This window comes from Phyllobates terribilis, unplaced genomic scaffold (assembly GCF_046119375.1).
Source record: "Phyllobates terribilis strain yellow unplaced genomic scaffold, ASM4611937v1 Scaffold_10__3_contigs__length_209671492, whole genome shotgun sequence".
Taxonomy (NCBI): domain Eukaryota; kingdom Metazoa; phylum Chordata; class Amphibia; order Anura; family Dendrobatidae; genus Phyllobates; species Phyllobates terribilis.
Window position 1 is genome coordinate 158740995 of NW_027362770.1, and position 16065 is coordinate 158757059.

The 16065-nt window shown below is 43.0% G+C and overlaps 1 protein-coding gene across 1 annotated transcript in view; it reads left to right on the forward strand.

The window, feature by feature from the left end:
- The window catches only part of BPGM (bisphosphoglycerate mutase), a 16808-nt gene extending 3955 nt beyond the window's left edge, over window positions 1–12853 (forward strand). The window contains exons 2-3 of the mRNA XM_073649988.1: window positions 3424–4079; window positions 11660–12853. Of these exons, the coding sequence (XP_073506089.1) occupies window positions 3479–4079; window positions 11660–11838 (780 nt within the window). The 5' untranslated portion in view covers window positions 3424–3478 and the 3' untranslated portion in view covers window positions 11839–12853. The remainder of the gene's footprint in view (window positions 1–3423; window positions 4080–11659) is intronic.
- The last annotated feature ends 3212 nt before the right edge of the window (window positions 12854–16065 follow it).

Below are 16065 nucleotides of genomic sequence, written 5' to 3' on the forward strand. Positions count from 1 at the left end.
AAGAGGTTTTTTGAAAATAAAAAAACTGGTGAGGAGAAGATGAAAAGGATCCTGAAGGAAATCTGGTCAAAATTGACACTGGACGAAGAGTCTTCCAATACTTTTCAAAACTTGCTCAGGAAAAGAAAAACTTTACCAAAATCTTTTTCAAAACAGTGGATTCCGAATGATTTCTTTTTAACCTTTTTTTCTTTGGAGTGGATCTGCTCTAAAATCTGCCTTAAAATTGCTTGAAAAATTATTTCTTTTCAGTATGAATCCACTTTATTTAGTATTTTGTGCTTTTTTTTTTTTTTTTTTTTTTTTTTACCCCATGAAAAACGTCTGGAGGGAAAAATAAAGTTCATCACTTCTAGGCAGTTTCCACCTGGAATCTGCTCTAAATTTCAAGCAAGGAGTATTCCCATCTTCAAGCTCCTATCCAATATGTAGTAGGTATAATAATCGCAAATACCTCCAATTAGAAATGTAGTATAGTTCTTCTGATTTGCTGTGTTGCTTACCCCATGTGCAGGGGCATTGCAGTAGCTTAGGTATCCAAGGTTACGACCACTCATATAATGAGTTAGTTGATAGTGGCCATAACCATGGATACTTAAGCTACTGAAATGCCCTGCACATGGGGTAAGCGACAGAGCTAATCAGGAGAACTATACTACATTTCTAATTGGGAGTATTTGCTAATATTAAGTGTAGTAGGCTTAATAATAGTGTGTCCCTCCTGAAAAGCGCCCCCCCCCCCCAAAAAAAATGATAAAACTATTTAATTCGCATATGTTACTTCTTTTAACCACTTTTAGGCTTCGAAAGCCAGAAAGCTTTCGAAAGTTAAAGCTTTCATGTTATAGGGGGTATTCTGTGGAAACCCCCGAACTGGTGCCCATACACCTTTTTAAGGGCCCTATACATTAGGTAAAAGGTGGTTCGTCTGCTTACATCCATCTAATGTTTATGGGGGCTTTTATGGTCCACTTGCACATTGGATAAAAGTTTGCCGAACCCGCAGATTTCGACAGGATCTGCTGAACATCTGATGTGTATCCGACTCTTCACACAACCGGTTACGTCAGGGCAGAATGGTTATTTTGGCTGCGGCTTACTCCGCACCCCCAAGAGAGAACACATGAACCCTCAGGGACAGTTACAGGGGTCCGGATAGTTATCTCGTGTACGGCCAGCTTTACTCTAGAGCGTTGTATTTTTGGTTCCCTTTAGTAGGGACCACATTAGATAACGGCAGTCGAAGGATCAGGTCATCCGCTATCTTCCCATACACAGGAACGATCGGCTGTGCTCTCAATGAGGGAACCATCTAATACCTTATTATCTCCATGCCAAACATGAACCCTACTAGGAGCACACGATGTCAGCCTCATTGTTTATGGCGCTGCCGGAGAAAACGAAGCGCTGTACTTGACAGTCCCATAGACGATGAATGGAGCGGAGGCTGAGCATGCGCAGCTCCGCTCCATTCGGCCTTGATCTCAGGATTGCTGGGGGTCCCAGAGATGTCACGTTATCCCCTATCCTAGTAATGGGGAATGTGGGTGCTCTAATCCGCTGGCCTGAGACCGCTTGGACCAGGGCTCATCCCACTAAACTCCCACATTCCTTTCCCCTGGGCAGAATATTACTCAGACAACGCAGGGTGAGGGTAAAACAGTATGGCAACACTTTATTGAACCATTAACAGAGAATAACCTATAGAACAGTCCCAGAAAATACTTAAGATGGTGTAAATAACAGACTCACCCTTCTGCTAACTTGCCGGGATTAGAGCAGCTGCGACTTTGGGGCTTCCAGGGCCGACTACCCCCACCAGTGGCACCCCACGTTTGGCGGCCACCCACAGAGTGGAGGTAACAACAAGTTTAGTAAGCCGACAGTCCATTGAGGTACGTGGACAAGTGACCGAAGGGTTCCAACCTGGCTTCTCCGAACGTCTCCATGGGGTCAGGTGACCGGAGAGTTTCTCCAATTGTCTTCATGGGTTCGTTGATGGTCAATGGAGCAGATCTATATTCTTTCAACTAGGGCCGTGGTCCCATAGGCTGGCATCCTATCGGCTGTCAAATTTTTGTCCCTCTTGATGGAGCCATGGTGTCCTGGCTGCTGTCCTGTAGAGTTTTCCTGGCTGTGTTCTGTCACGATCCTCTCTTGTAGCAGAAGGATAGAAAATCCCTTTTTATACTTACATCTGTGGTTCAGGTCATCATCCTCAGGTCAGAGGGAAGGTGGGATGAGATTGATTGGCTCGCATTGTTTGAGTATTTAATCTGCTTAGTTTGTCCTCTGTTTTGCATGTCCACAAGCTACATGGAGTCATACAATGGATAATCAACATATTAGCAAGCATCAATTGTTAAATGACCCTGCGTCCCTGTCTCCCAAAGATAGCAGACAGTAAGCTGAAAGAAACATCAACTCAAGAGTTAACGTTAAAGGCTCATATAACAATAGCCTATGAAAATAGACGTCCTCATAATTGAGATTAAATGCTGTGTCGCCACAGGGAATAAGTTGATTTTAGGTGGAATAACTCTTTAAGACCATGGACGTCACATAGGGAGGGTTTGATGCAACGCTGATTCTTGGACTGCGCCCCACGCCGATGCAGAGCGTTGACGTTTTTTCCCAAGTGACTTACCCCTCTAACATTGCATTATTAAAAGGCTGTGAATAAGAACTAAGGAACAAATTAGACTCTGCTACATCTGTCCATGTATTTCTGCTGTTTATATGGGTGTGTGGTGTTGGCTAAACCCTCTCCATATACACCCAGCTTTACTGTACGCTGTAGAGGAGATTTTAGATATTGACTTTATATATGCAACGCGTTGGCTGCGGCACAATTCGGCCTCAGGCTTTTATTCACATGACTGGTATTCCGGGTTCACAAATGTCAGATACTATTAAGAGGGAGCGATTCCTGCCACGTGTACAATATGGACGTTCTGTCTGGCTTTTGATCCCCTCGCTTATTAAGTGTGACTTATTTTTTGCATAATGTAGAGCTAACCATTTAGCTGTGTTTTTAAGATTTAACGGGGATGTTTGATGTAGAAAATCTATTTTCAGGTTGCAGTGATATTTTAGGACCCTAACTTATTAGCCAGAAAAGCTAACTGTAAAAAAAAAAAAAAAAAAAAAAAAAAAATCATCTTCACCTCTGGAGGTCCCAAGGGTGTAATACTTTGTTTTTCCTGTGGAGGCTCTGCAGAGAAATTGAACACCTGCTTACTTCTTACTTAAAGTGGAACTTCAAAAAAGTTAAAATGGCATCTGGTGATGTTTAGCTGACCCCGAAGTTTCTTGGTTCATAGTTGGTGAGCATTTTAAGAACTCAGTGAAGTCTTGAGATGTGGTTGTAAGATTTTTGATGCTTGAGTTTAGGGAATAATGAAATGTCTTATTCTCAATCAGGTGAAGGCCTTCAGTCATACCTTCTGCCGTGGAGAAGTGACCCCCACAACCCAACATGTCCAAATATAAACTGGTAATGCTGAGGCACGGGGAGGGTGCCTGGAACATCGAGAACCGATTTTGCAGTTGGGTTGACCAAAAGTTGAGCGAGGACGGACTTCGAGAAGCTGAAGCTTGCGGAAAACATTTAAAGTCTTTGGGATTTGAGTTTGACCTGGTCTTCACGTCAATCTTAAGCCGCTCCATCCAGACGGCTTGGCTTGTAATGCGAGAACTGGGGCAAGAATGGGTTCCGGTACGGAGTTCATGGCGGCTCAACGAGAGACATTACGGGGCGCTCATCGGTCTCAACCGGGCTGAGTTGGCCTTAAACCACGGAGAAGAGCAGGTGAAGATCTGGAGAAGGAGTTACGATGTCGCGCCTCCCCCCATAGATGGGAGTCACCCTTATTATCAGCAGATCCATACGGATCGGAGGTACACGTTTTGTGACATACAGAAGGATAAGCTGCCGAAATCTGAGAGTTTGAAACAAGTGTTGGAACGGCTCCTTCCTTTCTGGAACGAAGAGATCGCGCCCGAAATCAAAAAAGGGAAAAGCGTCCTTATATCAGCACATGGAAACAGCACAAGAGCTTTATTAAAACATTTGGAAGGTATGGTGGCTTTATTTTATGTTGTAAAATGCCTTTATTCTGGCATCTGATAATTCGACATTACAGAACCAATCTGGAAATTCGTCTAAAGTTGAATTTTATATTAGAAGATTTTGTTCTAACTCTGTTTTCTCCTGAAAATGCCTCCACCCATTTAAGTGAGTTTTATATATTTTTATCTATGACTGTCCATTAGTCTGGAATGTCTGATAATCTGGTATATATACAGTTCCATAGGTGCGAATATGTACTTTTATTTCTTAAGTATATGTAATAATAAGTCGTCCCCCCCCCCCAAAATGAGATGGGAACACGAATAGCCTTACAGCGCTCAATAATATCATTATACATTGACTAAATACCTACTTAAAGGGATATTCCCATCTTCATGAATGGGTATTTTTTGGATAGTACTTATAAAAACAAGCACTTTTGCAATTTACTGCTAATAAAAATTTTCAACCGTTCTTGAGATATTAAGACTTTTTTTTTATTTTGTTTATAGCTCGTTGCCTTGGAGATCGACCACAGCACTGGTCGGTCTCCTAGGCAATGGGCTGTAAACAAAAAGAAAAGTGTTAATATCTCAAGAACGGCGAAAAATTTTAATAGGCTGTAAATTGTAAAAGTGCTTGTTTTTGCAAGCACTATCCGACAATACCCATCTATGAAAATGTGAATTGCCTCTTTAAAGGGGTGAAGATGTATGATAAATGTCTGATAGCTCCTGGCCCCACCGTTTGGACCCCACGATCACCAGAACGGGTGATTTAGGAGCACTCTGTTTCTTACTACACAACACTGCTCCATTAAAAGTCTATTGGGTGGGTGGTGAAGGCTAATTGCAGCACTCGGTTATCTCCGTCAGTCCCATAGATGGGGGTTCAACCGCAAAATCGTTCAGAAATGATTACCCTTTCACCTTCCACCACCAACTTTTTTTTGCCTGTGGCGTTTCTTTACCCTTGATTCCCCCCACTTTACGGTTGTTGCCCCCAATTGTATAGGCGACAGGTGTAATTTTTCTGAATCAGACTACACAGGGTTGACTTGTAGTCTGTTACCACGGAGACACTTAGTTCTGTGTAGGAGCTGTGTACACGCTATGGTAGATTTATCAACAAGACTATTTTTTTATATATATATATATATATATATATATATATATATATATATATATATATATATATATATATATATATATATATATATATATATATATATATATATATAAATTATATTAAAAAGTATACACACCCCCAGCTAGTACAGGAGGCAACATTTTACCAAGTACAAGATTGTTTTTGCAGGTTAGCACATTGGCCGTAGTGTGTTGGCAGCAGCTGTCTCGATCCTTGGGCGGGCATGGCATGTCGTGCTTTTTTTTTTCTTTTTTTTTTTTTTACGTTTAATGCCCCTTTTGTTCAGGTTGGCAGCATGACACAAGCCTAAGCTTGGGTGATCACTTGAAATAATTTAGAGTCAGACCATGCGCACATTCCTAGCAGGCAGCAGACCACAAATGCTGACAGATCGCTTCTATTGTGTGATACTGGCGGGGGCCAAAAAAACTTTTTTTTTTTTTTTTGTGTGTTTTTGGATTTTTTTTATTTTTTTTTATTCAAATATGGTCTTTTAAAGTAAAACTCTTATTTTGGAGCAATTTAATTGATTCTGACAGATTGAGGAGCAATTGAATAACATGCCTCTGCCTGACATGACAGCTTTTATTTGGTCAGTGAGAGTCATGATGATGATGGTTTTTATTGAGGCCACATGGTGATATTTTTGTCAGGTGTTTTCCTCTTTCTCCCCCTATCCACAGAACAGACATTAATATTAACGGACCATTAATACTTTAGTCTGATTGTTCAGAGATGGACCCAGCTCACGGCTTGGTGGGGCACGGTCCCCTTGCTCTTGACGTGCAAGGCCTGGTTGGGGGAGGCCCCCTTGAAGCGCTTAGATTTTAGGTGGGGGGCGGCCACCTTGGTGCTATTAGATTTTGACTGGAGGCGGCCCCCTTGGACCGCTTAGATTTTGGGTGGTGGGGCGGCCCCCTTGGTGCTCTCAGATATTGGCCCCCTTGGTGCTCTTAGGTTTTGGGTGGGGGGGGCGGCCCCCTTGGCGCTCTGATATTGGGCGGGGGGGCAGCCCCCTTGGCTTTCTTAGACTTTGCTTGGAGCTGATCGAACTGTTTTGACTTCAACAAAGGAAATGATGGGCACGTCACAATGATTCTTTTTGGAGGGTCTTTGACCCTCTGTTTTGCTCTGCCCCCCCCCCCCACCACCCCCATGCTTTGTAATAGGCATAAATCAAAGGCCCACATTTATCAGAACTGCCTTTGTTGTCCACAGCAACCAATCAGTGCTGAGCTTTCGTTTCTCAAACTGCATTGTAAAAATGAAAGCTGCGCTGTGATTGGTTGTTGGTGACTGCAGCGACCATTTTACTCTAAAAGTTTGGAAAAAGAGGCCTAATGTGGTAGTTTTCCTTTATTAAATATACGGCCTTCTAGCAGGTGTCCGTCCTCCTGGCATTGGCTTAATGTCTACGTGACACCAGAGGTTGTAACGTCTTGCATAAAAAGGAAATAATTTTCTATTAAAGGTGAAAAGCCGACCTCGGGGCATCATTATACCCAACACTGAGCCAGTCTTCATGCATGGGAGCTTTTATACGAAATAATTGCTTTGCCCATTAAAAAAAAAAGAAAAAAAAATGGAATTCTTTGAAATTGCACAGCAAATATGCCGGGGCGAGGGTCCTGCGGACTTAAAGGGGATGGATCGCCAACAGTTTTGTTTTTTTTTGTATTTAGTAATTATATATACAGTGCATTGCTGTAGCTTAGGTATCCATGGTTACGTCCACTAATGGCTAACGATCTGTCACTATGAGTGGTTGTAACCATGGATACCGAGGCTAAGGCAATGTCCTGGACATGGGGTAAGTGACATAGTGAATCCGAAGATTTCTAATTGGAGGTTATCCCTGATTCATCATTTGCATATATGTATGTATACATGTTTGTGTTTTTTTTTGTGGTACTAGTTTCTTTTGTGCCCAAATCATCAAACTAATCGCACACAGTCCAAGAATTTTACACAAAGCCAAAAATTGTCTTTATTTTTTTTTTGTCTTAACCACCTTTGTTATTCTTCAGCGTTAAAATTTGCACATTTTGTGAAAAATGACTCCAAAATAGCTGACGTACATAAAATTAGTCTACGGGAGAAGGGGGGAAACTGAGTCTATTTGCCACAATTTTGCATCTTATCGAAAAGTTGCAAGTGTTAAATTGGGGAAAGTATGCTGGAGACCCTATACTTTAACGAGAGTGGTGAACAATAAGAAAAAAACAGGCGGACACCTATAAATTGAATTCAAAAGAGGCGCAAAATGCAATTAAAAAAGTTGAAAAAAAATAAGGCCTAAATGCAATAAAAAAAAAATAAATGGTGTAAATGCAATAAAAGAAAAAAAAAATGAATATGGCACAAATGCAATAATCTCCCATCTATCATCTGTACTCCCATACAAGTCACGGACCCCTGGTATTTCTTACTAATGAATGTCTGCAGCTGTGAAGTCCCCTCCTACATAATTCTGCCAACAGGAAGCCTGCGGTGCGCCCCTTTATCCTGTTTTTTTAGGAAGACGTATTGTTGCCCAGTGCATCCCAGAATCCTTTCACCCCCCCGTCATTCGGATCACATAACCGCTACTGACGCTACAAAGCGAATCCTGTGAGGAAGAGCCGGTGACATTGACCCGACAGGTGACGGAACTCCTCAGTCCGCCGGTGCCTCGTCCTCCTTCATTTTGCATCCTCACTATATAGATCATGACATTTCCTCTCTGTCCTCGTTTTTGTTCAGCCCTTTTTTTTGGGGGGGGCGTGGGAGGTGGAAAGTTGGGTCCTGAGTATCACATCTCCCAGACTTTTTTGTTTTGGGAAAGCTGAGTGACAATCGGCAGACCCCCGGGTATCCCGCGGCCATGTTCCTGGTTTTGGAAGGTAAAAATAACTTTCTGAAATCGGCTTCTGCCACTGTGCGAGCGAGGTGAGCGACCCAGTTCATACACTTCTATATATAACCCGGTAAATGTGTGACGTAGATCTGAGACCTCTAGGTATATAGATGATTCATCTCTAGATCATATCTGTCAAGTTTCAGTAATTCTTCAGTGTATGAGTTTTCCTTTTTTCTGTATCCAAAAGTTTTGGGGTCACATCTCTTTAATCATTAATTTCCATTTTATCTTCAGTCCCATTGCCCCTGGTGTATAGCGCCAGGCCCCCTCGCTCTCCTCGGTGTATGGCGCCAGGCCCCCTCGCTCTCCTCGGTGTATGGCGCCAGGCCCCCTCGCTCTCCTCGGTGTATGGCGCCAGGCCCCCTCGCTCTCCTCGGTGTATGGCGCCAGGCCCCCTCGCTCTCCTCGGTGTATGGCGCCAGGCCCCCTCGCTCTCCTCGGTGTATGGCGCCAGGCCCCCTCGCTCTCCTCGGTGTATGGCGCCAGGCCCCCTCGCTCTCCTCGGTGTATGGCGTCCGCCCCCTCGCCGTGCCGTCCTCTTTTACTAATGTGACGCAATGACTGGTGGAGTAGAGCTCACTGATACCAGCGCGGTCCTGTAATAGGAGCCGTCGGGGTAACTAGTCCGTACATGACATTTCGCCCTCTTAAATCTTCCCTCATCACCTGTGAGTGATAGTATTGAGAAGTGGAAGGAACTGCAGCAACTCAGCCACGAAGTGGAGACCCTGTAACGTTACAGAGCGGAGGGCCGAGTGCTGAAGAGCAGAGAGCAGAAAAGTCACCAACGCTCTGCTGACTCCATAACTGCAGAGTCCAGACCTCTTCTGGTATAACTAGATGGTGGCCTTATTCTAACGCATCGGGTATTCTAGAATATGTATGCGGCCGACCGGGTGCAATCAGCAGAGCGTTGTTTAAATTTGGCGCCAATCTCGCTGATTGGTCGCGGCTGGCGTCCGCGACCAATCAGCACAGCGGTGTTTAAATTTTGCGCCAAGATCACTGATTGGTCGGGTGCGGAGACCGCGACCAATCAGCGAATCGTATTGGTGAGGACCGGGGAGCGGAATCGTATTGGTGAGGACCAGGGAGCGGCGCTTCCTGTGCGGCTACTTCCGCTGCGAGAAGCCGGGACATGAGCGACTGCTCGCAGCAGAAGTATCCCGACCCGCAGCGCCGCTCCCCGGTCCTCCCTTGACACCCTAGCCGCTGATCTCCCGACAGTAGCCGCATGGTGTTACTAAGGTCCGGACATTTGTGTTCAAAATCGCTGATTGGTCACGGGCGCTGCCCGATCACCCATTTGGGCGCCACATTTAAATAGCGTCCGCGACCAATCAGCACAGCGGTGTTTAACTTTTGGGCCAAGATCAGTGATTGGTCGCGGCGAGAGATCGCGACCAATCAGCGAATCGTATTGGTGCGGACTGGGGAGCGGCGCTGCCTGTGCGGCTACTTCCGCTGCGAGAACCCGGGACATGAGCGGGCGCTCGCAGCAGAAGTATCCCGACCCGCAGCGCCGCTCCCCGGTCCTTTCTTGACACCCTAGCCGCATGGAGGTCAGCGGCGCCGGCGATCGGGAGATGAGCTCCTCGCGCCGGTCATCTCCCGGCTGCATCGCCGCTGAGCTCCGTCCCGCAGATGAGCCGCTAACGGCCGCCATCTTTTTTCAGAAATCCCGCGGCGCTGATTGGCCGCTGCCGGGATAAGTCGATTTTATTTATATATATATATATATATATATATATATATATATATATATATATATATATATATATATATATATTATATATCAGCACAAACACTGCACTTCCACTAGGAGCTTCATGGCTGAGCAGCTGCATGCAGTCATATGTCACCGAGCACAGTGCCGAGCGTTGGATGGAGTGGTGTAAAGCCTCCACCACTGGACTCTGGAGGAGACATATTCTGTGCAGTGACAAATCACACTTCTCTATCTGGCTTCTGATGGATGAGTCTGGGTTTGGTGAAGGCCAGGAGAACTTTACTCCCTGACTGCATTGTACCCGATGTATAGTTTTAGAGGAGGTGGGATTGTTATCAGGGGTCAGCCTTGGGCCCTTATTTCCAGTGAAGGGAAATCTTAATGGTTCAGCACAAGAGATTGTGGACAATTGTAGCTCCAGATGTGAGAACAGTTTGGGGGAAGACCTGTTCCCCATGACTGTGTCCATACAGTCATGGAGGGGGAAGTTTGGTAGAAGAACATGATGAAGCCCAGACCTCAACCCCATCCAACACCTTTAATGGAGATTGTGGGCCCGGGCTCTGTGTTTGACCTCACAAATGCTCTTCTTGATGAAGGGGCAAAAATTCCCACAGACGTCTCTAAAATCTTGTAGAAATCCTTCCCAGAAGAGCAGAAACTGTTATATCTGCAGAGGATCTGGCTCCATATTAATCTCTTTGGGATGTCATAAAGCTCCTGTAGGTCTGCGAATATTTCCCTATGGTCAGTCTGTCTACAGTACCTACATTTCATGTATCTGTTTATATGTATCTAGATGTTTCAGATCAATCTAGGTCTAAATCTCATTACTAGCTTAACCGTACAGATTAATCTCCGTCAACCATATATATTTGGTGCGATCCCTGCTTTCTTCCAATGCCACATATTGGGGGAAGGATTGTCGAAGGAAGATCAAGCTGTTGGATTTTTCACATGCTTGATCCTTTTCATTTTCAGAGGAAATAAACCACCTCTAGACTGTTTCTATTTAGACTACATGTATGCTCGGCCCACAGTAATCACCCACCTTTCCTAGGCTACTGACAGGCATATCTTTCTAACAACACAGCAACATCTCCTCCATTCTCCTCTTTTGCATTACAAAGCCATCCTTCCAACTAGGGAAATAAGATTTAAGTGTAGATCTTGGAGTGTCCTGTGCACACTCCACTGCTAGGAGGACTTATGCAATTTTTTTTGGCCCTGTCTGACCTGGACCGTAGGAGTGACCTTTATCCTTGTGTCAGGGGACTAGCAAAAAAAGCTCAAGGTGTAACTGAATCCATCTCTGCTCCATCCCCTCCCGAGTGACCTTTACGAAGTAAAATTAGTCACTTCATGATCCTATCTCTCTGCTTTTCTATCTCTCTCTCTCTCATCTGTTTTCGTCGCTCTGGCCCTCCTTCCGGCGGCCCGCCTCCCTCGCCGCTCTGGCCCTTTCGGCCGACCCCCGAGAACAGCTGATCAGTGAAAATGCCGGATGACTGACCCTCCGCCCCAGAGATCTGATATTGGTCTTCAATATAAAAGTAGTGAAATTACCTCTTTAAAGGGGTTGTCCACCTTACGCAATCCTTAGTCCTTGACATTTCGCTAGTAAGATTAACGTCTTTTTTTTTTTCTGGAACCCCAAGGATTCCGCTCTAATCTGTTAAGGAATCCAGCAGCAAGTGCTCAGTTTTCCAACAGTGCCTCCGCAGGAGAAATGAAGAATTACATAAATAAGTGCAATAATTCTAGATAATTCTTTGCCACATATGTTTCTTACTGTTCTCTTTTCTTCCAGGGATCTCTGACGACGACATAATAAATATTTCACTTCCCACTGGGGTTCCTGTGCTGCTTGAACTGGATGAGAACCTGCGAGCTGTCAAGCCTCATGAATTTTTGGGTGACCAACAAGCTATCCAGGCTGCTATAAAGAAAGTGGAAGATCAAGGCAAAGTTAAACCTGTTAATAATTAAGATGCTTCCTGGTATCTCTACTCTTCCACCCGAAATAGACAAATCTGAAACGGCGCCACACCTGTCCCACAGGTTGTATGGGGTATTGCATCTCTCTATTGAGCTGAATGGAGCGGAGCTGTAATCCCACAAACTAACCCGTGGATACGTGTGGGACCATTTTTTTTATTGTTTTTTTCCTAATTGTATTTAGTCCCATTAACCAGTGGTGCTTCACGGGAATTTGCTCCTTATTTGTAGCAGGTTTTGTAAATAGATTTTCCTTCTGTGTCGAACAAAAAAAAATTTTTTTAACCTATATAAAGGCAGATTGTAAAGTGTAGTGAGATTTCCCATAAATATTTTAATAGCAGGCACTTAAATAGAAAGCTCAATTTTTGCACCTTAAATATATAGAATTTATTTTTTTTCCTTGTCAAGAATTTTGAATTTCTTTTTCATAAAAATTGTGTAAATTTTTTTTTTTTGTGACTCTTCCATTCTCTCTTTTGGGGTACATTTTTTCAGCATATAGAATACCAAAAATAAAAAAAACTACATTATTTACCTATATTTAAATAAAAAAAATTAATGTAGTTTTGGATTTAACTCCCCCTCCCCAATCCGTAAATTGGAAAAAAAAAGAAAAATTTTTGTATAGTGATTTTTTTTTTTTTAAATTTTACTATCCTGCCTTCCTATTTTGGGTAGATTTGAGCGAAAATATTCACAGGGCCTTGATCTATGGCTGCCGGATCAGAGCCCTGAGGTCGAGGTTCAATCTATCAACATCTCCAGCGCTTCCTCTAATTTGTAGTCCGATGTGACTTCATGCCGTGGCACTTTTTTTCTTTTTTTTTTTTTTCTTTTAGCTTGGTTCTTTTTTTTTTTTTTCTTTCTTTTTTAATTAGAGGTGGGATTCATTTTCTTAATGCTTTTAGACAAGTCCTTAAAGGGAATCTGTCCGTAGAATTAACCCTCATATTCAGTCTATATGGGCATGTAGGTCATAGGAAGCTGAATAAAATGATACCTTGATATCTGCGATCCGATGTCTTGTTCCAGAGAAATCCACGTTTTTCTTAATATGTAAATGAGCTCTTAAGAACTATGGGCGGGACATAAATCTCCCTGAGAATCTGCCTTCAGAGAGCGTTACTAGTGTGAGACATGTAATGACTGACAGTCTGCTCTCCTGAAGTACATGTCACACTAGTAATTCCTCCTTTCATTTAAAATAATCTCTGGTTGTGGATTCTTAGGGAGATCTATGCCCCGCCCATAGATCTTAACAGCTCATTTACATATTAAGGAAAACCATGGATTTCTCTGGAATAAAACATCGGATCACAAATATCAAGGTATCATTTTATTCAGCTTCCCATGACCTATATGCCCATATAGACGACTTAGATGGGTAGATCCTTCTGACATATTCCCTTTAATAACGATATCGGCCTCTGTTTCGCTTTCTTGCTTTGAACCATGTGTGGAAGGTGGGCTTCCAAAATCGGAAAAAAAAATAGGTTAACGCCTAATGTAGCATTCTATAATAAAGTATTGCAGAATTTTAAGGTTTAGGATTGTATTTATTGATAACGTACATTTAAGGATATGTTGAGTAATCCTGAATGCATAGCATTATTTGTTTTTACTATTTATGTATTTTTTTTTGCTTCATTTTACATTGTTGTAGGCTGTTTTTTATTTTGTTTGCATTTTTTGGGGGGGGTGGGGGGGTTAGAAGAAATGGAATTTGCATACATAGGTTTATTTTTCCTGCTGCCCTGATTTGTGTAATAAAAGCGCAAAACTACTGTATAATAAAGTTTGACTTGTGTTTTTTTAGGGATTCTCTTAATTTAGAAAAACATTTACTTACACCCTATAAGTTTAATATTATGGACAGGGCTGGTCGTCCCATACCTCATGACCAGAGGGTGACACTCGCTCTGGAGGACCTGTCCTGGTCTGCATTATACAGACGGTATTTTGATTTAAATGCACAGTGTGTAATGCTTAGGCTCCCCTGTGGGGGCGCTACAGCTAAACTGAGCGTTTGTCTTCCTGAAAATTACAGCTGATTTTTAGCGTTTCTAACAGGATGACCATATCCTGGTCAACTTATTGTCAAGGAGCCCTCTTCTCTTCTTGATGTGATGATGGGATAGTACGGCCTACATTGGGTCAGAAGCTTCTTTAAATGGCAGATGCCAACTGAGTTGTACAGCTGGCATCTGCTTGCAATACAATTTCATAGTAATGTTTGGCTGGTATGACCACCATGGCTTCATGGAAGACCCCTGTCATTGCCATCTTAGTCATCCTAGCCTATGGCTGGGTTTTATAGCAGAATGACGTTTTCTCTATATATATTGGAATCCTATAATTTTGCGGTACCTGGGACAAATGATCAAACGATCGCAGATTCAAGTCCCCTAGGGGGACTAAATTAACCCAAAGCTAAAGTCCTATATATACTAACGTTGACCGAACCAGCCGATTTCGCTAGGCTCGGCTAATAGTCATATATGGGCCCCCCGATGGATGATATCGGGGGGAGATAAGAATCCGAAATGTGAGATTTTGAACTGCCGATCTTGGCGAGATAAGCCGCCACCAGAGGCGTCTCTGATAGAGAACACTAGTGCTCACCAAAGTGAGGGTTCCTGAGTATGGAGGGATCAGGGGCTCTTCATTGTATATGCTCTTTGGGGTCGGACATACCATTGGAGCAACCTGTGCTGCCGTATGGAGGCCCAAGAGAGAAAGGGTCCCACTTCCACCTCCAGAGCAGCTTCTGTCAGAGACGTATAATGGGGCCCATGTACTGTTCTTGCACAGTGACCTTCTTCAGTCTAAGTCTGCCACTGATGGGCCTCCGTATGTTGACTGTCTTGGGTTCAAGGAATGTCTTTAAGGTCTGTTTTGTCTTTAGTTCTTGGGTTTAAGGAATTGGCACATAACTTCAAGGGGTAATTTTTCTTTTTGTTGATCCCCAGCACACCCTGTTTTTTTTCCAGATTTATTTAAGAAAAAAATGGCACCAGTCCTATACTACTGTGTGAATTGTCCTTTTTGGTAGATCTCAGACTTCATGCAATGAACAGAGTTATCACTAGAGGCCACCAGCGTTCTTCTATTACAGTCAGTAGTATATAATTATTTTTCTATGGCTATGTCATAAATGTCCAACAGATGTGGGGCATATACCCCTTTTAGGACCTTCATCTTTCTAGAAGTTGGAAAACTTTTTTTTTTTTGTACCTTCTATATATACAAACTCTGCTGAATCCCCCTTTTAGGTGGAGTTGTTACCAGGTCAAAAGTGGTTGATTTTAGTTTTTTATCTTATTCCCCACCCACCCACTCAGGTTTTTTTTTTTTTTTTTTTTAAATCCTACATACGGTTTCAGAGATATTGGCCTTTTTATTTAGTACTAATGTATAAGGTCTTTACACAGATGGGCGTGGCTTACAGGGTAATTATGCAGACACACCCCGGAGGATCCCGCGAGCCACGCCCCACTATAAAGACCGTAAAAATTAGCACTAAATAAAAAGGCCCGTATCTCTGGAACCGTGTGGTGGATTTAAAAAAGAAAAACAATGGAATACTCAGGAGAGAAGTGGGAATAAAATAACAACAAAAACTGCTGAAGCTTCAGAAGTTGGATTTTTTTCCCCAAAATTCTATGTCCATATGAGTTGAATACAGGGGGCTTATAAGTGGATACCATTACCGTTGTACTCTTTATTGACCTTTTTATTATATTTTTTTTTTGTTAAGCCATACATAAGAAGAAAAAAAAAAAAGCTATAGCCGACATTTCACGAGAAGGAGAATGTTTTGCGGTAAAGCAGAAGAACATTTGTTCTCAGTTTGTAGCTCTCAGCACCTGCCATAAATCAACCGCGGGTTTATACGTGTACACCAAGGGTGTCGAGACGTGCTCTGCGAAGTGTACACAGAGTCCACTGTTGAGGATTTTCTTGGCCAGTGTTCCTTTTTTTCCTAAAAACATCGGAGGCGACGCTTTGTGGACATTTTGGCAGTTGTGCATGAGGTTGGAAATGTAAATTTCACTTATCATATAGCTTAATAATGTAGTATTCTGGTCAATTTCTGTATACTAGCTCCATCAGATACCTTGATATAAACACGTCCTAAATGCTGAAATTGACAGCTGATGATTGTTAGGGGTGTAGACGGGAGTCAAGTCGGGTATGATTACGTGTATGCAACAC